At 30.9% G+C, this 24,101-nt stretch overlaps 1 protein-coding gene across 1 annotated transcript; it reads right to left on the minus strand.

Moving 5' to 3' along the window:
- Window positions 1-7,226: 7,226 nt before the first annotated feature.
- LOC134724513 (uncharacterized) lies at window positions 7,227-23,392 on the minus strand. The gene is made up of 10 exons (XM_063587578.1): window positions 21,681-23,392; window positions 20,624-20,759; window positions 17,237-17,334; window positions 16,051-16,176; window positions 15,340-15,498; window positions 11,752-11,851; window positions 11,166-11,307; window positions 10,209-10,393; window positions 9,113-9,200; window positions 7,227-8,422 (listed from the first exon to the last, which is right to left on the minus strand). Exons 1-10 carry the CDS (start codon window positions 23,253-23,255, stop codon window positions 8,344-8,346), a joined length of 2,688 nt encoding a protein of 895 aa, XP_063443648.1. The 5' UTR covers window positions 23,256-23,392; the 3' UTR covers window positions 7,227-8,343.
- Window positions 23,393-24,101: the final 709 nt, after the last annotated feature.

The raw sequence follows: 24,101 nt of genomic DNA on the forward strand, positions 1-24,101 counted from the left end.
CAACCACAATCATTCTGCCCTATATAATATAATTTTTTTGTTGGCTATATTGACACATGAATTAATATCAAAGGTCAATTATCTACTATATCAAATTAAGCTGATATAAAGAAGGAAAAAAAACATTTAAAAGTGTTGAGGGATTATTCCAAAATCAAATGTATAAGGGGGTGCTGAAAATAGAAAGGAACGGATAAGAAGGTTTTATCTTTCCTCCTATACATTTCTAGGAATATGATTGGTTAAAAGCGTCCGTATGGAGACCGTGTATATTCCAAAATAGGTTAGTAGGGGGCTGGGCTTATTTTATGATACACTGTTAGTAGTTGAGTTACGACTTAGCACGTTATGTTTAATAAAAAAATTTCAAGGTAGTTGTCAGATATTAAGTTGTTATTGTTGACATTAATTTTTTTTGTGCAGACCAATAGAAGTAGGTTCTTAAAAGTTCGTCTGGATTGGAGTTCTACATTTCTGCATTGTTTTTAGCCCATTTTTTATATTATTTATATTTTTGGTTAATTATTCAATTTTTTTTATAAATTTTTTCGCCATGACCCTGACATAACTGAGTAAAATATGTTCTCTCTTTTCAATACGATTTAGTTTAACTAAACCCATACATTAAACAAGTTAAAAAATATCACAGGAAATGTTTTAAAAACCTTTGCAGCATGCAGGTGTTTTCTTCTCACATGAAAAATTACATCATTTCATACTAAGCTATATTTATCATTAAAAGCATTACACACTCCAAGAAGATTGGTGTTGAAAATCTTTTTCTAATCATAGACTAAGTAAAGATATTTTCTTTCTCTCAAAAGATGACCTTTAGTTAATTCAAATTATGGAAAGATAAAAAAAAATAAAAAAGCATGCTTGGCAAATTAAAAAGGCAATTAATACTTTTACAAAACCAGTACTAGTTCAATCTTCAATGGTCAAAATTAAACCATTTTCATTTTGCACTCTAGTTTTCCCATTGTCATGCTACTAAAAAAAATGCCTACAGACATAATAACTAAATTTACCAACCCATTTGTAAATAAAAGTTCAATTGTATAAAATCAATTAAAACATAACTTATTATTTCCTGAGAACATGCACATGGTCATCTATATACTAAAGTTGTATACAGTATTCAAAATGTCTTTACATGTCATGTGACTACCTACATGTTACAATACTTTTTACATTTACATTTTGGTTGTTGAAATTTTAGCATTCCAATTGTGAACTTTCAATTTGTATGTAGCAACAATCCAGCAGTTCCTGCATATGGAATTTATATCTCCCAAATAATACTATCATTCAGGCAATGGGTTTCCTATAATAGTTTTATTTTCATGATAGAGAGCTTCTGCTTACAACGAAGGTATTAAATCAAGGGCTACCAGTGGGAAAGTTAAAGTCATCCATACAAAAAACTTAACAGAGACCGTCACTTGTTTGTTGACAGTTATGAAACATCTGTTTCACAAATAACTATGGATATGTTCAATTGTTAAAGCCACAACAGTGTCATGAACTAACATGTGCAATATTACAGATGTAACATATGAAACAGAAACTGTTTACCCTTCTGGAGCACATGTGATCATCTTGGTTTTTGACAGTTTCCTTTGTTCAGGCTTATGATTTCTATGTAGTCTTTCTAGACAATTGTTTGTCTTTTTGTTGTATTTTGTTTTTATAACCATGGCGTTGTCAGTTTGTTGTTAGCATATAAATTTGAATATTCTTTTTATTTTTTTTTACCTCTGTTTTAAACTCTGATTGTATGGTATTATACAAGTTTTGTGTGTCTGTTTCAATGAAATTTCTTGAAAGCTTCAATGAAATTTCTTGAAACTTTCAATGAAATTTCTTGAAATGGGGGAAAATTATCCCTGCCTGAACAATATTGAATGGTGCATCTATCTTTCTATGCCAACTGCAATGTTTATGAATTATAGTTGCAATATATAACCTACCAAAAAAATAAACATTTACAAATTACAGTACTTATTTTCATCACATTGAGTATTATTATATTATAAAACAATATTTAGAGTGCACATATACTATACACAGAATGCACATATATAATACACAAGGCACATTTAAAACATGCAGATGATGATTGGGAAAGCAATACATCTTATTGCTATTTGTCTGTCATTACTGACAATCTCATAAGTTCACATCAAATTTTGACATTACATTAGAAAATATCTGACTCAACAATGGAAAAGTGATTGTTGTATGACTTCAAGCAGCCCAGATTCTCTGGTCAAGCGTTGCAAATTATCAAAAAGCAATAAGGTGTATACTATTTTCCAATTTTTTTTTTAAATATGGTAGATTATACATTTAATATTTAAACAAATTTGTAACCATCATATTTTTTTCCTGTTTAAAGCCTGCAGGATATATATGGCAATATGTGGTTATGACTAGAAATATCTTTCACTTTACATTTAGGAAAACATTAATACACAGAAACTTTGTAGATTAACTAGAGGCTCTAAAGAGCCTGTGTCGCTCACCTTGGTCTATGTGAATATTAAACAAAGGAAGCAGATGGATTCATGACAAAATTGTGTTTTGGTGATGGTGATGTGTTTGTACATCTTACTTTACTGAACATTCTTGCTGCTTACAATTATCCCTATCTATAATGAACTTGGCCCAGTAGTTTCTGTGGAAAAAGTTATCGGTAGTAATAATTGACAAATTTTATGAAAATTGTTTAAAATTGACTATAAAGGACAATAACTCCTTAGGGGGTCAATTGACCATTTTGGTCATGTTGACTTATTTGTAAAGCTTACTTTGCTGAACATTATTGCTGTTTACAGTTTATCTCTATCTATAATAATATTCAAGATAATAACCAAAAACAGAAAAATTTCCCTAAAATTACCAAATCAGGGGCAGCAACCAAACCATGGGTTGTCTGATTCATCTGAAAATTTCAGGGCAGATAGATGTTGACCTGATAAACAATTTTATCCCATGTCAGATTTGCTCTAAATGCTTTGGTTTTTGAGTTATAAGCCAAAAACTGTGTTTTACCCCTATGTTCATTTTTTAGCCATGGCGGCCATCTTGGTTGGTTTGGCGGGTCACGCCACACATTTTTTGAACTAAATACCCCAATGATCATTGTGGCCATGTTTGGTAATTTGGCCCAGTAGTTTCAGAGGAGAAGATTTTTGTAAAAGATAGAAAATTTACGAAAAAATGGTTAAAAATTGACTTTAAAGGACAATAACTCCTAAAGGGGTCAACTGACCAGTTTGGTCATTTTGACTTATTTGTAAATCTTACTTTGCTGAACATTATTGCTGTTTACAGTTTATCTTTATCTATAATAATATTCAAGATAATAACCAAAAACAGAAAAATTTCCTTAAAATTACCAATTCAGGGGCAGCAACCCAACAACGGAATCTCTGATTCATCTGAAAATTTCAGGGCAGACAGATTTTGACCTGATAAACAATTTTATCCCATGTCAGATTTGCTCTAAATGCTTTGGTTTTTGAGTTATAAGCCAAAAACTGTGTTTTACCCCATATGTTCTATTTTTAGATATGCGGCCATCTTGGTTGGTTTGGCAGGTCACGCCACATATTTTTTAAACTTAATACCCCAAAGATGATTGTGGCCAAGTTTGGATTAATTTGGCCCAGCAGTTTCAATAGAGAAGATTTTTGTAAAAGATATATAAAATTTACGAAAAATGGTTAAAAATTGACTTTAAAGGGCAATAACTCCTCAAGGGGTCAACTGACCATTTTAGTCATGTTGAGTTATTTGTAAATTTTACTTTGCTGAACATTATTGCTGTTTACAGTTTATCTCTATCTATAATAATATTCAAGATAATAACCAAAAACAGAAAAATTTCCCTAAAATTAGCAATTCAGGGGCAGCAACCCAACAATGGGTTGTCTGATTCATCTAAAAATTTCAGGGCAGATAGATGTTGACCTGATAAACAATTTTACCCCCATGTCAGATTTGCTCTAAATGCTTTGGCTTTTGAGTTATAAGCCAAAAACTGCATTTTACCCCTATGTTCATTTTTTAGCCATGGCGGCCATCTTGGTTGGTTTGGCGGGTCACGCCACACATTTTTTGAACTAAATACCCCAATGATCATTGTGGCCATGTTTGGTAATTTGGCCCAGTAGTTTCAGAGGAGAAGATTTTTGTAAAAGATAGAAAATTTACGAAAAAATGGTTAAAAATTGACTTTAAAGGACAATAACTCCTAAAGGGGTCAACTGACCAGTTTGGTCATTTTGACTTATTTGTAAATCTTACTTTGCTGAACATTATTGCTGTTTACAGTTTATCTTTATCTATAATAATATTCAAGATAATAACCAAAAACAGAAAAATTTCCTTAAAATTACCAATTCAGGGGCAGCAACCCAACAACGGAATCTCTGATTCATCTGAAAATTTCAGGGCAGATAGATCTTGACCTGATAAACAATTTTATCCCATGTCAGATTTGCTCTAAATGCTTTGGTTTTTGAGTTATAAGCCAAAAACTGTGTTTTACCCCATATGTTCTATTTTTAGACATGCGGCCATCTTGGTTGGTTTGGCAGGTCACGCCACATATTTTTTAAACTTAATACCCCAAAGATGATTGTGGCCAAGTTTGGATTAATTTGGCCCAGCAGTTTCAATAGAGAAGATTTTTGTAAAAGATATATAAAATTTACGAAAAATGGTTAAAAATTGACTTTAAAGGGCAATAACTCCTCAAGGGGTCAACTGACCATTTTAGTCATGTTGACTTATTTGTAAATTTTACTTTGCTGAACATTATTGCTGTTTACAGTTTATCTCTATCTATAATAATATTCAAGATAATAACCAAAAACAGAAAAATTTCCCTAAAATTAGCAATTCAGGGGCAGCAACCCAACAATGGGTTGTCTGATTCATCTAAAAATTTCAGGGCAGATAGATGTTGACCTGATAAACAATTTTACCCCCATGTCAGATTTGCTCTAAATGCTTTGGTTTTTGTGTTATAAGCCAAAAACTGCATTTTACCCCTATGTTCTATTTTTAGCCATGGCGGCCATCTTGGTTGGTTTGGCGGGTCAAGCCACACATTTTTTAAACTAGATACCCCAATGATCATTGTGGCCAAGTTTGGTAATTTGGCCCAGTAGTTTCAGAGGAGAAGATTTTTGTAAAAGATAGAAAATTTACGAAAAAATGGTTAAAAATTGACTTTAAAGGACAATAACTCCTAAAGGGGTCAACTGACCAGTTTGGTCATTTTGACTTATTTGTAAATCTTACTTTGCTGAACATTATTGCTGTTTACAGTTTATCTTTATCTATAATAATATTCAAGATAATAACCAAAAACAGAAAAATTTCCTTAAAATTACCAATTCAGGGGCAGCAACCCAACAACGGAATCTCTGATTCATCTGAAAATTTCAGGGCAGATAGATCTTGACCTGATAAACAATTTTATCCCATGTCAGATTTGCTCTAAATGCTTTGGTTTTTGAGTTATATAATTGAACTTTATATATCATCACATCTATTAAATAATAATAACAAAGTTTATAAAACATGCCAATTATACAATATATATAGCTGGAATGGTCATGAAATAGTGAAATCTATTAAACATAAAACACTACAATATTCTATTAAAGCATGATATTGTTGTCAAATTTTGTAAAAATTAGCTCACATTTTTATTTTTTAAAATTTTTAAGTTTGTCTTTAACAATAAGCTATTTTTCATATACCAAACGATATCTAAGGCAAATATTTCCAGCTTTGCAATGCTATTTACTATAGATTCATTTTTATTCCATGAATACCAATTTTTCATGTATTTCATGGATATCCAGGAAAGAAAAAAATAGTAATTAGTAAGTATAAATTTACTATAGGCTTGGATACAGACTTCGGCAAATCCAATAAGTCAAATATTAATGGAAATACAATTTTCCTGTTTAAAATATTCGCTATCAAAGAACTATGATCCAATCCCGTCCTCTCCGACACACCCTATCACAATTATTGGCTCAATCTCCCAAGGGTGGAGAGAAGGGAATGGTTCATAACCCTCAATATTAGCAATGATGCATGAATCCATGAAAATGCAATTTTTCTTAATCCATGAAAATACATTTTTTTCTTAATCCATGAAAATACAATTTTTCTTAATCCATGAAAACAAATGAATACACAGAATGAAAGCCTTTTACAATATTCCATTGTATTCTTCCAGCTATTTCAATACACATTCATCACCTTACACAGGTGAGTTTTCATCATACTGAGAAGACATAAAACTGATAAAAATTTTAAAATACATAAAACTGATAATTTTTTTTTAAATACATCAAACTGAACATTATATTACAATATTAATCATTCTTTGAGGACATGTCAATAACTCATTGATGTTACCCAGAACATATGAAATGAAAATATCATTTCATAAATTGTATGTGTCAAAAGACCTTTCTGGATTAATATATCAATGATATTCTTAATACATTCATTGCTTTAAAAATTCATTAAAATCAAATGATAAATATTTAAAATTGCACTACCATTATATATATTATGCACCATATAATTCCATTGCACTATCATATGTTAGACATTTCCATTTTTTCAAATATTTGTTAATAATTAGAATGATAACTTTTATAAATGGCCAAATGAAAACTTAGTACAGTCATTTATAAAATATATGACAAAAGATAAATTTTTGCACATTCACAGCTAACAATAATTAGTTCTTTAAAAAAAGTGTTCACAGCATAACATATATCTTACAGTTACTTTATGCTTTAGAGCAGTACATTTTAGGGAAAAACAACTGTTAAAATTTCACTGCTCATATATCTTTAAATAAGAATACATATTGTACACTCGAAATATCTCAGCACTACAAATTATTGTACAAGATCTAGATCCATCATTATTCTTATATATTTTTACACTTTCATCAGACTTGTTTGTACCACATATCTAAATTTAGTTAATTAAATAAGAAAATAAACCAATTTGTCATCCAACATAGTGGTCAAGGGATGTAACTCAAGACTAAAATTACATCAATTAAAACCTATTTCATGATTATTGCCCTTGGATAATTTTTGAAAAAGAATCATCTCAAAGTTGAAAGGTGAGTTTAAGTTTGAGATGGCCCCCTACAAATATTTAAATGAAATTTATTGCTACATTACTACTGCGAAATTTGGAAAAATGTGCTGAAAGGGTAAAATTTTAAATTGGTCCTAGAACAAAATTGTCTTAAAAAATAAATTCTAAAAGTTGTATAATGTTGGTGTTTTTTTAAACTGACAGTTATAACTTATAAACTAACTGAATATGAAAAAAACATGGCTGAATATCTAATGCAAGTTCTTGAAGTCAATGTTACAAATACCCTACATCTTGGAACACATGTTATTTTAAACATCAATATGACCCTGTTAATGGAGTTCAATAAAATCTTTATAACAATAAAAATAAAACATAAAAACAAAAATATGATAACTTTTAACTTCACAAAAGTTATACTGCTATACTGCCATTAAAATCAGTCATCACAATAAAACACTAAATGTCTAGAATGAACGCTCAGAGTGTTCCTGTATTACGATTAAACAAAGTTGATTAAAATCTCATAACTTACATAAAAATTGTCAAATTAAAATGGTGGTAATGTCTGTTCAACTACACAAGATTATAACCAAACCTATAAAGGTAAAGAGCTTTCAGTCAAACAGTCTCTGAGAAGTTGAAGATAAAAAAAAAGTCAAAAATCTATATTTTCTGTAAAAACTGCCAAATGAAAATGAAGGTATTAGATATATATGGTCAATAATACATAAAGATGTACAACCTTATGAATTAGAAAAGCTGTCTAACATAGGTTCTCAGAGTACTATAAATTCAGATTTAAGTGTGAGGTTTTTATAAATGAAAATAATGCGTTTGAGTAGGTATTGCATTAATAAGAACTAAGTTTCAAAAACTTGCACATATATCTATAGACAGCTTTGCCTGAAGTCACAAAAGTTTATCTAACATTTTGTCCAATAAAAAACATGCACATTTATAAATGCACACAATAATCTATGATTTCACAGTGGTTGCGTTACAAAGATCCATACAATGGTCAAAGTCCCATAACTCTAATTAAAAACGTTGACCTATTGGCAAGGAACAACAATACTGTTTGTGGCCTATGACTTAATATGCTTAAAAAAAAAACTTAATTAAATTTCGAACAAAAAAGAGACAGCATTATTCTGTTAAGTAATTAATTCTTTGGTTTTTCTGTAACTATGTAGAACTTTTTCTGTCACTGGTTTCTGAATAAACGTTGTCCATCAATTGGTCCATTAATGTATAAATCAAGTGCCTGTACAAAATAGAATAAAAGAAAAGACCCTAGTGAGCACATAATAAAGAGAAGTATTTTAGTGTATTAATTTTAATAAAAAACATTTATACAACGAATTAAAAACAAAGCAAATGAAATGTGCTTTTAAATTTGTTCTTCATCTCAAAGTAGAAATGAGACCTTCTACACATCTTAATAAAAGCTTGAGATGACCTCTCAAACAAGTCTGAGTTGACTTTACTGCTAAATGTTGATATCAAAATAACAGTTTTGAATTCAAAACCATGTACTGTGGATTCATTTATTTTCGTGGGTATCAATTTTTTTGTGGATTGAAGAAAAATTGCATTTTTGTGGCTATTCGATTTCGTGGTTATGCCAATATCTGCATACAAAGTATATATAGAAATTTACGTATGGTTGAAGATTTAAATTCGTGGTTATCATGTACCCACAAAATCCACAAAAATTGGTATCTAACGAATATTGATGAATCCACAGTACATGCAACGCTTAACTGGTCCTATAGTAATATCAATTCAGAAAATTTTTCTCAGATGAACATCTCTAAAATTAGGTAACTAATTTGAAAAGTTGTAGAGGCAACAACCAAGTGGAAATTATAGAAATATCATTACAAGATCTTTATTTTAAATCAAATTATTAAAAACACTTGAGAAGCAGTAAAGAATAAGAGTCAAAGTTTACCTGTTCAATTTTTTATATTGCAAAGATTCAATAATCTCATTGATGCCATGGTCAAAGTCTTCTTTTCCAACTAGTCTTCTTAGTGTATCTAGAAATTAACAGATCTTCATAAAAAAAAATGTGTTTATTGGAAATTTTCAAAAAAATTATGATGTTTGACTCTCATTATGATTTTTTGTTTTGAAATTTTATCAATGTTTAAAATATATGCGAGTCCTGGCATAGAATCATGTGAATACTTAAATTCTATTTAAGATCTTATACAAATAAATACAGTAACTCCTGTTAGGATATCATTTATCATAGTGTAAGATAGAGTTGTCTCCCATGAACATTTTCTCACATAGAGGTTTAGAAATAAAGATTCATGAATGTCTCATTTCCATCAAGTAGGATTCTTGAATGGTAAAATATTAATTTTGATGCAAAAGCTGTTTGTTGCAAAAGTCTAGTACCTTTTGAATATGCTTACTTTGATGTTTTCACATGTGCTATAAGTATTACTGAATATATGGTGCACTGTTTTGACATATATATGTCAAGTATCATTGAATAAGCAGTGTCATCAATGTTTTGACATATGTCACATATCAATGAATGGGTGGTGTCTTTCATGTTTTACACATGCCAGTTATATTGATTTTGAGTATGAATGAAACATTCTAAAGTTCTACAAGGGGTTAAGAGGGGTGCCATCCTGAATCCTGGAAAAATAACCAATTCATCCTGATTCTCCTAAAAATTGAGCATTCTTTCCAAGATCCACACACTTTATCAGAAAAATTCATTGGATTTACAGCAGTTTGACAAACACTATTTTTTTTATCATAGAGCAGCTAAATTTTTCTTTAACAATAGAACATGTTTAAAACTTTCAGCTGATTTTTAAAGAGTTATCTCCCTGTAGTGGTATGTACATGTACTACCTTATATTAAACTGATTAACAAGTTTCCAGATCATTCTTGTCATAATGTAGAAAATCCTGAATACTTTGGTTCTGATATATGATTAGGTCATTGGTGCAGGTATCACTATCACACAAAGAGGGGCCTACTGTCCTATAGTCCTAGAATTGTAACTCCTCAAAAATCTCACCTGGAAAAAACTGAGCCAGACATCTTCTAGCTTGTTCTTTGGTGGCAGCTTTCTGTCTGTCTGTTTTTACTGGTCTGCCACCCTCAAACAATTCTCCATCAGGCCACACGGTCCTTCGTAACAATTGGAGATACTTGACACACATCTGTTCTGATGTCAAATCAGTGATCTGGTCCCTTAACCATCTAAATAGGCAATACAATGTATAACTAGTCATTACTATTACTATCATTATGAGGCGCTAATTTCTTATCTGTTTGTGTACCCATCTTAATATGCTGGATCAATACTTTTTAAAGACTTTGATCATGTCTTTATTCAATTCATCTCTTTTCCTTTTTAACCCCACAATATGGCAAGGGTTATTTTGAAGAATTGTATGCTTTGAACCTGGGGTTGAAAATTATTAACCTTAGAATCCTATCTATTGGTAAATTGCAAGTATTTGCAAATAAAATCTTATATTTTTTTTGTAATTTTTGATACATAACCTTTATATAATTTTTGCTCTAGTCATACAACCAATTGCATCTATGTGGTTATGCAAACAAATTGTCTAAAATCATGTTTATATTAAAGTGTAAAAATAATGTAAGATATATATATACATAATAAGGCATATAAAATTTGCACCAGTTTTGAAAATATTGGTTTTTTTTCAATTGCGCCAAAAAATATGTTGAGGTCATTGATTTAAATACTTCTGTTACTCAAACATTTAGATTTTATTGATGCCATTTACAAAATCCAGGCAACAATTAATTCAAATAAGGAAAAAAATTACTTTTACAGTTTTAAGTTATGTATTGGACAGAAGATATCACAAGGTCGGAATTCAGCTAGCAATGACTTGTAAATATTCAAAATGGGAAGAAAAAACAAATGGCGCAAATAAATTGCAGATTAGTGTAAATGCAAAACACCGATACATTCTACAAACTGCATCTGTAAACCTACCTGTCTAGAATGACCCCTATCAAACGTTTCATCACAATAATGACCCTTTCCCTGCAGACCCAGTTATCCTTCCCTTGTAAAGTTTGTACCCCAATATCCACAACAGCTTCTGCTAAAGATATATCTTCTTCTGATAATTGATCTGAAAGGGGAAAAACATGAGGAATAAGCTTTCTGTACAATATCAAAATAAGATGATGTTATATGATTGCCAATGCAACAGCTATCAAGTTCAAATGAAGAGTATGTAAGCAATTATAGGCAACTGTATGGTTTTCAAAAACAAGAAAAACCCATAATGTATAGTCAGCTATAAAAGGCTACTTTAAAAAATGTGAAACAATTCAGTTAAGAAACTAACAGCCTAAGTTAGTACCATATATATTCACATGGTGGTCAAATGCCACATTTTCTTAAGTTTTCATTTAAAAAATAAAGGCTTCCTTCTACCTTGGAGAGGTGATGTAATCAATAGATTAGTTAAAAATACAAACTTAACACAATTAGCAGTAATTAGAAATCTTTCACTATACAAGTTTTTTTGAGTGGTGATTTCATATCTAAATGTTAGAATATCTTTAAATACCTGCTGTCTCCTCTAATTTGTTCTGAGGTAAATCGTCTGACGTGAAAAATGGACAATCATAACTATTGATATACTCTTGCAGTTCTTCTTCTAGGCTTTGCTGTAATTGTAAGATTGAACTTAAATATGAATGAAAATAAATGAACACATTCTACATTAAATATCATGGTCAAGATTTGAAGAGAGACCAACAAAACAATGGCTTTCTGTAGTGGTCACTAAGAGATTTACATAGTGTATAGAAAGTAATCTATTGTTGAACTTAAGGTGGCTCGGGACTATTCGACTGCGCATAATTTCACGCAGTAAATTCGATATAATTTTTTAAACATTTTGATTGATTAGAAATGTTAAATCAGTGTATTTATGTGACTATTAGAATATTTTCGTTATTATTTGTATTTGATAAAGGGTCAAAATGACATATCACCCATTTTCACCATTTTCCCGCCAACATTTGGGTTTTAAGGCAAAATAATTTTTTTCCTTATAGGTGACGTATATTTTTTATTGGCTCATTCTTTGAAGCTATATTCCAGCTTTTCATATTACAGTTTTGGACCAATTGTCATAGAACGTTTTTTTGATATTCCGATAAAAATATGTCAACACCTCTATTTTCCTTATCATTCACCTGTTAACAAGTAAAATTTTGAGCTTAAATGGTCCGTGACCCCCTATTTTTGTTTCGACCAATTTGATTCATTTTCTTTAAAGAATAAAATAAACAAAAATACAGCACTTTTGATAGAAATTTCGAAAAGGCCCGACTGCCGCCCGAGCCACCTTAATCCCATTTTGTTGCTTTTTTCTGTGTTGTTTGTCTCCTGTTTATTTAAATAAAACTCAAATACTCATTTAATTATAACTGTAATTTGTCAGTAAAGTTTTTGTCTTTTATGCTCAAATTTAAATTACTTATAGTAAATTCATAGCTATATTTACACAAAATATCTTAAATGAAACAAGTATGTGTCCATAGTACATGGACACTCTACTGGCACTATTATTTTCTATGTTCATTAGACTGCGAAATTGGAGTGAAAAATTAATTTGGCATTTAGATTAGAACTAGAGGCTATCAAGCTGGATTCCGCTCTAAATTTGGATTGTGATTAAATAGTTGACACAGCATAGGTTTCTGACACAGAATGAATGTATTCAAATGAACTTAAAATTTTTGTTTTCTCTTAGAGCAATTCACTATGCTGTTGAATATTAATCCTCTCAAAAAAATGTTTGAAGAAATTTTCTTTTTATTTATGAAATTTCAAATGAGAAAAATTTAACCCAATTTTTATTCACATCCCCCTTTCCCTTATTCCAAAACTAATTTCAATTAAAATATTCTAATGGAGTTTGCAACAATTACTACTCATTTAAATACATGATATAAACAAACTGCTTGTTATCACTGAATGGTAAAGATTATTTAAATTTATCAGTTGGTAGTAAAGAGTGAATATACATTGTATATTGTATATAACAAAGATTTAAGTTGATTCTGGACAAAGAAAGATAACTCCAATTAAAAAAAATTCTTGCAGATATTTCTTGCTTACTATACTGGACAAAGAAAGATAACTCTTAATTAAAAAAAAATTGCTATTTCACAATATTGTGAAATTAGATATTTCTTGCCATTGCACAATACTGTGCAATTGAAAAGACTTGCTATTGCACAATACTTAATATAATAATTTTAGATCCTGATTTGGACCAACTTGAAAACTGGGCCCATAATCAAAAATCTAAGTACATGTTTAGATTCAGCATATCAAAGAGGCCCAAGAATTTAATTTTTGTTAAAATCAAACTTAGTTTAATTTTGGACCCTTTGCACTTTAATTTAGACCAATTTTAAAACTGGACCAAAAATTTAGAATCTACATACACAGTTAGATTTGGCATATCAAAGAACCCCATTTATTCAATTTTTGATGAAATCAAACAATGTTTAATTTTGGACCCCGATTTGGGACAACTTGAAAACTGGGCCAATAATCAAAAATCTAAGTACATTTTTAGATTCAGCATATTAAAGAACCCCAAGGTTTCAATTTTTGTTAAAATCAAACTAAGTTTAATTTTGGACCCTTTGGACCTTAATGTAGACCAATTTGAAAACGGGACCAAAAATTAAGAATCTACATACACAGTTAGATTCGGCATATTAAAGAACACCAATTATTCAATTTTGATGAAATCAAACAAAGTTTAATTTTGGACCCTTTGGGCCCCTTTTTCCTTAACTGTTGGGACCAAAACTTCCAAAATCAATACCAACCTTCCTTTTATAGTCATAAACCTTGTGTTTAAATTTCATAGATTTCTATTTACTTATACTAACATTATGGTGCGAAAACCAAGAAAAATGCTTATTTGGGTCCCTTTTTGGCCCCTAATTCCTAAACTGTTGGGACCGAAACTCCCAAAATCAATACCAACCTTCCTTTTGTGGTCATAAACATTGTGTTTAAATTTCATAGATTTCTATTTACTTTAACTAAAGTTATTGTGCGAAAACCAAGAATAATGCTTATTTGGGCCCTTTTTTGGCCCCTAATTCCTAAACTGTTGAAAATAAAACTCCCAAAATCAATCCCAACCTTTATTTTGTGGTTATAAACCTTGTGTCAAAATTTCATAGATTTCTATTAACTTAAACTAAAGTTATAGTGCGAAAACCAAGAAAATGCTTATTTGGGCCCTTTTTGGCCCCTAATTCCTAAAATGTTGGGACCAAAACTCCCAAAATCAATACCAGCCTTCCTTTTATGGTCATAAACCTTGTGTTAAAATTTCATAGATTTCTATGCACTTTTACTAAAGTTAGAGTGCGAAAACTAAAAGTATTCGGACGACGACGACGACGACGACGATGACGACGACGCCAACGTGATAGCAATATACGACGAAAATTTTTTCAAAATTTGCGGTCGTATAAAAACTGCAAAATTTCCACAAAATTACCAATTCAGGGGCAGCAACCCAACAACGGGTTGACCGATTCATCTGAAAATTTCAGGGCAGATAGATCTTGCCCTGATAAACATTTTTACCCCATGTCAGATTTCCTCTAAATGCTTTGGTTTTTGAGTTATAAGCCAAAAACTGCATTTTACCCCTATGTTCTATTTTTAGCCATGGCGGCCATCTTGGTTAGTTGGCCGGGTCACCGGACACATTTTTTGAACTAGATACCCCAATAATGATAGTGGCCAAGTTTGGTTTAATTTGGCCCAGTAGTTTCAGAGGAGAAGATTTTTGTAAAAGTTAACAACGACGACGGACGACGGACGACGACGGACGCCGGACGCAAAGTGATGGGAAAAGCTCACTTGGCCCTTCGGGCCAGGTGAGCTAAAAATGATAACAAAGGGAACATGTGTTTTAATTTCAAGTTGGACTTCAACTTCATCCAAAACTACCTCGACTAAAAACTTTAACCTAAAGCAGGACAGACAGAAGAACGAACAAATGTACAGATGGACGAAAGGACAAACTGACCCACAGACCAGAAAACATAATGCCCCTCTACTATCGTAGGTTGGGCATAAACACTGTAACATTGTATATAATATTTACAAGTTTTGTATTTAGGTCAAAGTCGACAGCTATTAGATCACAATCGTTCTTTTCTACTTCTTTATTGGTCTCCTTTTTACCAGGCAGACTTGGAAAGTTGACACGACTAGGAATCTTTATTATCTCATCAAATACTCCAGACATCGTCTTCACAATCATCTGGAAAAAAAAGAAGATCAGTAGACTGTACATTTCAGGCTAAATCATGTTATACACTACAGACTGTTCAGACAGGATTTACCAATACATTCCGCCTAAACAGCCTGTGGTGTAAAGCATGATCAGCCTGAAATAAAACAAGGCTCATAAATGGTTATGTTTTTAAATATCAGAAAAAATTAAGTTAAAATTAGGTAATGATGTAATGTTAAATAAGACCAGTTGTATGTTAAGCTCTGTTATAAGAATAATATTGAGTTTAGATATTTTGATAATTTAAGTTTACTGTTTATTTTTCTTTGCGCCTTTTTTCAGTTGATGGTGATAAAATAGTGGATGGGATGCTATAATTTCTAGAAACAAGAAGTTATTTGAAAATTAAAGTTTTTAAGTTTTTAAACTTAACTTTTTAGCAGGGTGCTATATGAAATTTGCAGGGAAAATACTGCAATCAAGCATTTAAATTTAAACATTTTTTTGTTAAAATGTAAAAATTCATTAATATGCAGTTTTTTTCACCATTGCTTAATCAGTTTGTGTATTTATTATTACCTTATCAAATCTTGGCATACTATTTTCGGGTGTTTTCCTGACGAATGCAATATGACCATCCCCTTCATACGCCAAGAATTCATTTAGTTCAGGACCATTACATATATCATCTATCTGGATCAACGACTGAAATGGGAATCACAAAGTTAATTAGTTAAAAAAATCGTGAACATGCTAACTGTGTTCTGGTATTCCAAATGTCCACAACCCATAGCTATAAGTATGTGAGTACTTGCACTTTTAAAATACACTTGGATGGATATTGCTTATTACAAATGTCCACAATCCATGGCATTAAAAATCTTCAAGATGTAAGTATAATGTACTTGCATTCAATTCACTAAAGACTGAGTGGATATGCTTTACTCCACCTGTCTATAGTTCATGGCTATAGTATACATGTACTATTTGATTTAATAGGGACTTGCGTATTGAATTTTTCTTGGAGTTCAGTATTTTTGTGATTCTACTTTTTAGTACTTGTATGTTTGCATTAAATGCAAAGTGATTCATTTAAAAATCCCTCATCAAGATGATTTTTCAATTTGAATACTGGTGATTTCTATCTAAAGTTTTTCACTAGCATGATATGATACAGTTATCAATCAGAGTGGTATCACTACAAATCACCAGCAATCACCCAGTTTCACTGTGATTCACTCAACAGCAGCAATAAGGATTTGTCAACATGTTCATCTTAGAAACATTTATGAGATGTATTGTAATTTTACAAAATAAGAGATAAAATTGAAGGTACGGCAAATAAGGATTCAGATGAGGTTTGAATTATTGACTTATAAGCTTGATAATTCATTTGATCATCTGAAATGGATTTTTTTTAAAGGTTATTTTGACAAATTAAACCAAAAAAGAAATATTACTACATTGTTTTGGCTTAAATCATAGCTTGGAGGTTAAACATTGTCTAATATTTTGCTTTTTTTTTTTTAAATAAAACCTTTTCACTACATCAAACTATAACGACTGCCTTGAGAACATGTCTAATTGGCACAATTGGTCTGTTTAAAAATAAATATATTTCAAATTATATGTAACAGGTATTCATATTAAAAGAATCGAAATACATGTAGTCCTCGAATGTTAGGTCCTATGCTCATTTTAAAATGGACAGGCATTATACATAACTCTTTGTGTAAAGGTATTGATAACTATATATTTACATTACCTTTAAGTAAGTCTCTAAGTTTTTTCTTCTGTCTTCAATACTTTTCTTGTTTAAATTTCCAAATGGTAGAGTTTGCCATCTCTTTGGACCTTTCACTCCTGTAAGTTTACATAAAACAGTAACATTTACTGAGCATTCGGTTATTTTTGTTAAAATCATTTTCATGGTTGCAGAAAATTAGCTATTTCAAGGGCATCAAATTTTGTGGTTCCATCATTCACTGTTAGCAAAAAAAACATTTTTTTGTATTGGGATGTTTTTATAAATCTTGATAAATAATTTTACATAAATAAATATCTCAGGCATATTAAAGAATCATTTTATGAATAGAGAAGCCAACCAGATGCTCTGCAGGGCGTAGCTTTATACGACCGCAGAGGTTGAACCCTGAACGGTTGGGGCAAGTATGGACACAACATTCAAGCTGGATTCCACTCTAAATTTGGATTGTGATTAAATAGTTGACACAGCATACGTTTCTGACACAGAATGAATGTATTCAAATGAACTTAAAATTTTTGTTTTCTCTTAGAGCAATTCACTATGCTGTTGAATATTAATCCTCTCAAAAAAATGTTTGAAGAAATTTTCTTTTTATTTATGAAATTTCAAATGAGAAAAATTGAACCCAATTTTTTAATCACATCCCCCTTTCCCTTATTCCAAAACTAATTTCAATTAAAATATTCTAATGGAGTTTGCAACAATTACTACTCATTTAAATACATCATAAAATATTAAGATGTAAAAAAAACTGCTTGTTATCACTGAATGGTAAAGATTATTTAAATTTATCAGTTGGTAGTAAAAAGTGAATATACATTGTATATTGTATATAACAAAGATTTAAGTTGATTCTGGACAAAGAAAGATAACTCCAATTAAAAAAATGTCTTGCAGATATTTCTTGCTTACTATACTGGACAAAGAAAGATAACTCTTAATTAAAAAAAAATTTGCTATTTCACAATATTGTTAAATTAGATATTTCTTGCCATTGCACAATACTGTGCAATTGAAAAGACTTGCTATTGCACAATACTTAATATAATAATTTTAGATCCTGATTTGGACCAACTTGAAAACTGGGCCCATAATCAAAAATCTAAGTACATGTTTAGATTCAGCATATCAAAGAGGCCCAAGAATTTAATTTTTGTTAAAATCAAACTAAGTTTAATTTTGGACCCTTTGCACTTTAATTTAGACCAATTTTAAAACTGGACCAAAAATTAAGAATCTACATAGACAGTTAGATTTGGCATATCAAAGAACCCCAATTATTCAATTTTTGATGAAATCAAACAATGTTTAATTTTGGACCTCGATTTGGGCCAACTTGAAAACTGGGCCAATAATCAAAAATCTAAGTACATTTTTAGATTCAGCATATCAAAGAACCCAAAGGTTTCAATTTTTGTTAAAATCAAACTAAGTTTAATTTTGGACCCTTTGGACCTTAATGTAGACCAATTTGAAAACGGGACCAAAAATTAAGAATCTACATACACAGTTAGATTCGGCATATTAAAGAACCCCAATTATTCAATTTTGATGAAATCAAACAAAATTTAATTTTGGACCCTTTGGGCCCCTTTTTCCTTAACTGTTGGGACCAAAACTCCCAAAATCAATACCAACCTTCCTTTAATAGTCATCAACCTTGTGTTTAAATTTCATAGATTTCTATTTACTTATACTAACGCTATGGTTTCGAAAACCAAGAAAAATGCTTATTTGGGTCCCTTTTTGGCCCCTAATTCCTAAACTGTTGGGACCGAAAATCCCAAAATCAATACCAACCTTCCTTTTGTGGTCATAAACATTGTGTTTAAATTTCATTGATTTCTATTATCTTTAACTAAAGTTATTGTGCGAAAACCAAGAATAATGCTTATTTGGGACCTTTTTTGGCCCCTAATTCCTAAACTGTTGAAACCAAAACTCCCAAAATCAATCCCAACCTTTCTTTTGTGGTCATAAACCTTGTGTCAAAATTTCATAGATTTCTATTAACTTAAACTAAAGTTATAGTGCGAAAACCAAGAAAATGCTTATTTGGGCCCTTTTTGGCCCCTAATTCCTAAAATGTTAGGACCAAAACTCCCAAAATCAATACCAGCCTTCCTTTTATGGTCATAAACCTTGTGTTAAAATTTCATAGATTTCTATTCACTTTTACTAAAGTTAGAGTGCGAAAACTAAAAGTATTCGGACGACGACAACGACGACGCCAACGTGATAGCAATATACAACGAAAATTTTTTCAAAATTTGCGGTCGTATAAAAACTATACAAATATTGTAACATGATCCATAAAAGACTAATTTCATATATATATATATTACAGATTCCCAATATATAATTTGTCAACAGGTTATATATGACATGTATGAAGGAAGTCTGATAGTTGGTTATGTTAGAGCGACCCAAAGAAGTTGAATCAAGCTTGCAATTTGTGTTATTTGGCAAAAAAAACTGTTTTCAGATGATTTGTAGTGTAGAAAAAACATCAATCAGTTTTCTACAGAAGAGAAAGCAATGTTGCTATAAATTCATGTAGAAGTACTGTGATATCATTAATATTTGTTGGATACCAATTTTCATGGATGTCTTGGGAAAATTACAGGGGAACCTAGAATTTAAATGTTCAATTACTTCAACGGAATGTATTAAGACTTTGCCATTACAACAACATTATATATCCATGACAATGCAAGTTTTGCTGAATCATTTGCCAACAGTGAAAATTTTAAATATGTACCCACAAAAATAAATGAATCCACAGTATGCCTGGTAGGACTTTTTTTATATTGAAATATTTGTCTTGGAGGCAGTCATTTTGGTGCTTTACAAAGTTGATGAGGCCAATATTTACCAAGTTTTGGTGCAATTGATAAATTGATTAACTGTTGGTGTTTAACATCCAGTGGCAAATATTTCATGCATGTTCAGGACGAGAACAAGTTACCGGTAACAATATTAGTTGTACATATAGTAGGTAGGTCTTGTAAAAGAGGCATTATTGGGTATACGATTTGGAAAATTTGGACTGCCACTAGAATGCTAGAAAATAAGGGTATATTGGATAGGGACAGAAATTAAGCCTTGCAAGAGGTTACCTACATTCCCCTCAAATAGTTGTTGCAAGGGTTCTTAACGTGGTACTGTCTGTACACAAGGCATCAGATTTAATGTCTTCATTCTGACCAGACATAATTTCGAAGCAGGTCAAATGATTTTTGCTATGCAATTTAATTCTCATTGTTCACTAAATGTATATTATAACAATAAGCATGTGTTAATAAATTGCTTCGCTGAACACAGCTGGATACTATAAGTTTAAACTATTATGCTGGTTTTGGCTACATTTTGTTTAAGAATTACCTTTCAGACTTTTTTTGTACAACGTATTATCTTCTAATCTAGAATGTAAATTAATAAATTCCCTATGTCTTCTTTTAGCCTGTCTTGTACGTAGAACTGGTTCCTTCTCTGCTTCCACCCAGTATAGAGCATCATACTGAAACAAAATAACTAAATGATGAGAGGCTGTATCATTTCCTTTCAATCAAAACTAATGATCTGTATCATTTCCTTTCAATCAAAACTAATGATATGTCATGTATGTACATGTATCATGTTAATATCATACTTATATTCTATTATTCACTGATCTCATGAGTTTTTTATGGGCCTAAATATCAGGGAGTCATATAATACATGTAATGAGTTTGACTATTTGAAGCATGTACACCGAAAATGTAATTAGTTTTACCTGTATTACCATGATTACACATAACTAAAGGTAGATCAAACTTCTTACATATCATGCATATCACGTACATGTATTATAATTTATCATAAAATAGAGAATGGAAATGGAGAATGTGTCAAACAGACAGCAACCTGACCATAGAGCAGACAACAACCTAAGGCCATTCAATACAGCTAGAAACTCCCACACCCAAAGGTGTCCTTCAGCTTGCTTCCAAACAATGTCATACTAAACTCTGAATTGTACACAAGAAAACTAAAATTAAAAATCATACAAGATCATGTTCATGATATTTATCATTGTTTATAATTTATAGATGTAGATTTTTTTTCCCTGTTTTACTTTTTTACTAGGGGTACTATTTGTACAAGCAATCTTTATTAACTTGAAGAAGTAAATAAAATATACATACATAAGTTAATGATAATGTTTGAATAATCTCCCCTTGATTTTCCCCCCAAAAAAATTGTACGTGCATAAAATTTAAGTAATTTTATATCATTGTATATTACAATCCCACAAAAATTCTCAAGTTTTTACAATTGAATAACAATTACTTGAGTTGTACAAGTAGTACCCCTCACTAGAGTATGCTTAGACTTCAATGTAACTTAACCATGTTAACATGATGCATAGACATGACAGAAGGTAAATTTAATAGTTTACCTGCATTACATATAGCACAAACTGTGAATTACTTCTGCTTTCATTTCTAATTTCACTATCAATAATACAAACATCCAGAAATATTGCTGGCTTGGGCTCAATGATTTCTAAACTATTCATATAATGATCAGGCATGTCAGGTTTATCGTCATCAGAACAGCTGAGGAAGAAATCTGGCTTTGATGCTTTCATTTCATTGAGCTTGTGTACTGGAGAGCCTGTTTCAACAGGTGAAGGTGGACCAGAATCAGACACTGAGAAGGCTGCAGCTGGCTCTATGAGGGCCATTGGAATAACAGGTAAAAACTTTTCATCACAGTTTATTTCTGTAGCATGCGTACCGTTTTGTGATATAGGAGAAAAATTGATTGAAGAGGCAGTTTGATTTTCAATTGTATCAGGTGGGTTTTCATTCCGCAAGCCTAAATGTTTAGAAGTGTTATCAGAACTATCATGAAAGTATTGATTATCACCAATCTGAAATGTTTCATTCACTTCCTCAACAAAATCTTCTTCATCTACAGGCATATTGAGTGCCTCATCAGACAAAATAAAAATTATTTTTTCGTAAATAAAATCTGGTTCCGATAAAAGGTCTAAAACTGGCAACAATACATTGCACGTTAAAATTTCTGATAATATATAGTTTAGCACTTGTGAATTTAAAAATATACCACTGAATGCCTTATTTAATATAATATCACAGATGCTAAAAAGATAGTTATTTTCATTCTCATCATATATGCCTATATGGTAGGTTGAGATGTTCTCAAACGCTTCTTCGACTGAGGCATATCTTCGGTTTAATGAAGAAAGACTTCCAGAGTCCCTTCTTCCTGAACTGAGTCTTCTTCTTGGCTGAATTTTGTATTTATCTCTAGATGTTTGAAGCGTTCGTAAATGGTGACAGCCATTTAAGCAAATTTCCTTCACTAAATCACTAGGGTCTACCTTTTTTAATTTGTATGCAAAATTTATTATGCCATCTCTCAATACTTTATCATATTCTGTTAGAACATCAATGTGAGGATCGAAGTCCTTTAACCATGAATGTACAAAATGTTTTTGAATCAAATCAGCAATGGTTTCAACCTCCTCAAGCCACGAAACTTGTGTGCATGAAGCAACACTTCGATCAGACAATTGCATGCTAGAGTGGTAATTTTCTTGTTCATTGGGAAAATATGAATCTTTAGCATCATAAAAACGCTCACTTTCATCTGCCTGAATTTTTTCACTGTGGTCATTTAAAACTTCTCCCTCAACAACTTCAAAAGTGAATATTTCTTGAATTTTTTCTTTCAAACTCAAACAACTGGTTATAACCTTTTCATGTTTACAAAGGTAAAAGTATATGTTCAACAGAAAGGTTTGGTTGTGTTTTGATGTTATTAAATACTGACAAACACCGATCGTTGATACTATCACCAGGACATACCACAAAAAGCTAAACATAAATTTCCATGAAAATGCAGCTAGAATTCCTAACCCTAGGAAAAGGAAAAGTATTTTCTGAATCGAAGAAAATTTCCTGTGGTTCCCGAGAAAATCTTTAACTTTACGAAGAGACGGCATGCTGATTTACTGCTTCAAACCCCTCAGGAAACAAATTGCATTAATATCGTTTTGGAAATCCATGAATTTGTTAACAGTAATTTGTTGTCATGTGACTTTTTTACACTTCTGATCTGGTCCCCCGTAATGTTCTTTCGCTATAAATTATATTAAGAAAAGAGGGCCGCTTTTTTAACAGTCTAATTACACTAATCTAACCAAACACCAACCAAAAAAGAAAATAATATAAGTATATAATAACGGACCATTTATTCTCTACTGCTTGGTACTTTTACTACCCTAGATTACAAGAAAATTGTGATTATATAGTTAGATATTTGATGCAACATATGCAGGCAAGGGTCATATATCATTAAAAGGAAGTGAAATGTGATTTGTTGATATGTATGGCAAGAGCTTTTTTTCAATGTAAAAAAAAATCATTTTGATGATTATTATCATGATAATATAGAGAACACATTTTTAATATTAAAAAATCATTTTCCAATATTAGAAATAGAAAATGAATTTCTAATATTAAGAAATGTGAATTTCTAATATCAAAAAAGAAAAACAGTATTATATTTCTTGATATAATTGGGTGACTATAGAGGAGGGTTTGCCGGGATGGGGTTAAATGATTAGAGAATAATGCCCTTAAAAATGAAGATTAGAGAATAACGAGCAAAAAAAAAAAAGATTAAAGAAATATGTGGTCTAAAAATATAATGAATATTGAATGATTAATAAAAGAAAATGCTAAAAATTAACTGTAAACAGAATTTTCCCTTCTTAAAATTTAAAGAAAACTATAAAAATTATGATTGTAAAAGTATGATAAAAGTGAAAACAAACTTGGTAAACCTT

The sequence above is a fragment of the Mytilus trossulus genome, chromosome 7 (genome assembly GCF_036588685.1).
Source record: "Mytilus trossulus isolate FHL-02 chromosome 7, PNRI_Mtr1.1.1.hap1, whole genome shotgun sequence".
Lineage (NCBI taxonomy): Eukaryota > Metazoa > Mollusca > Bivalvia > Mytilida > Mytilidae > Mytilus > Mytilus trossulus.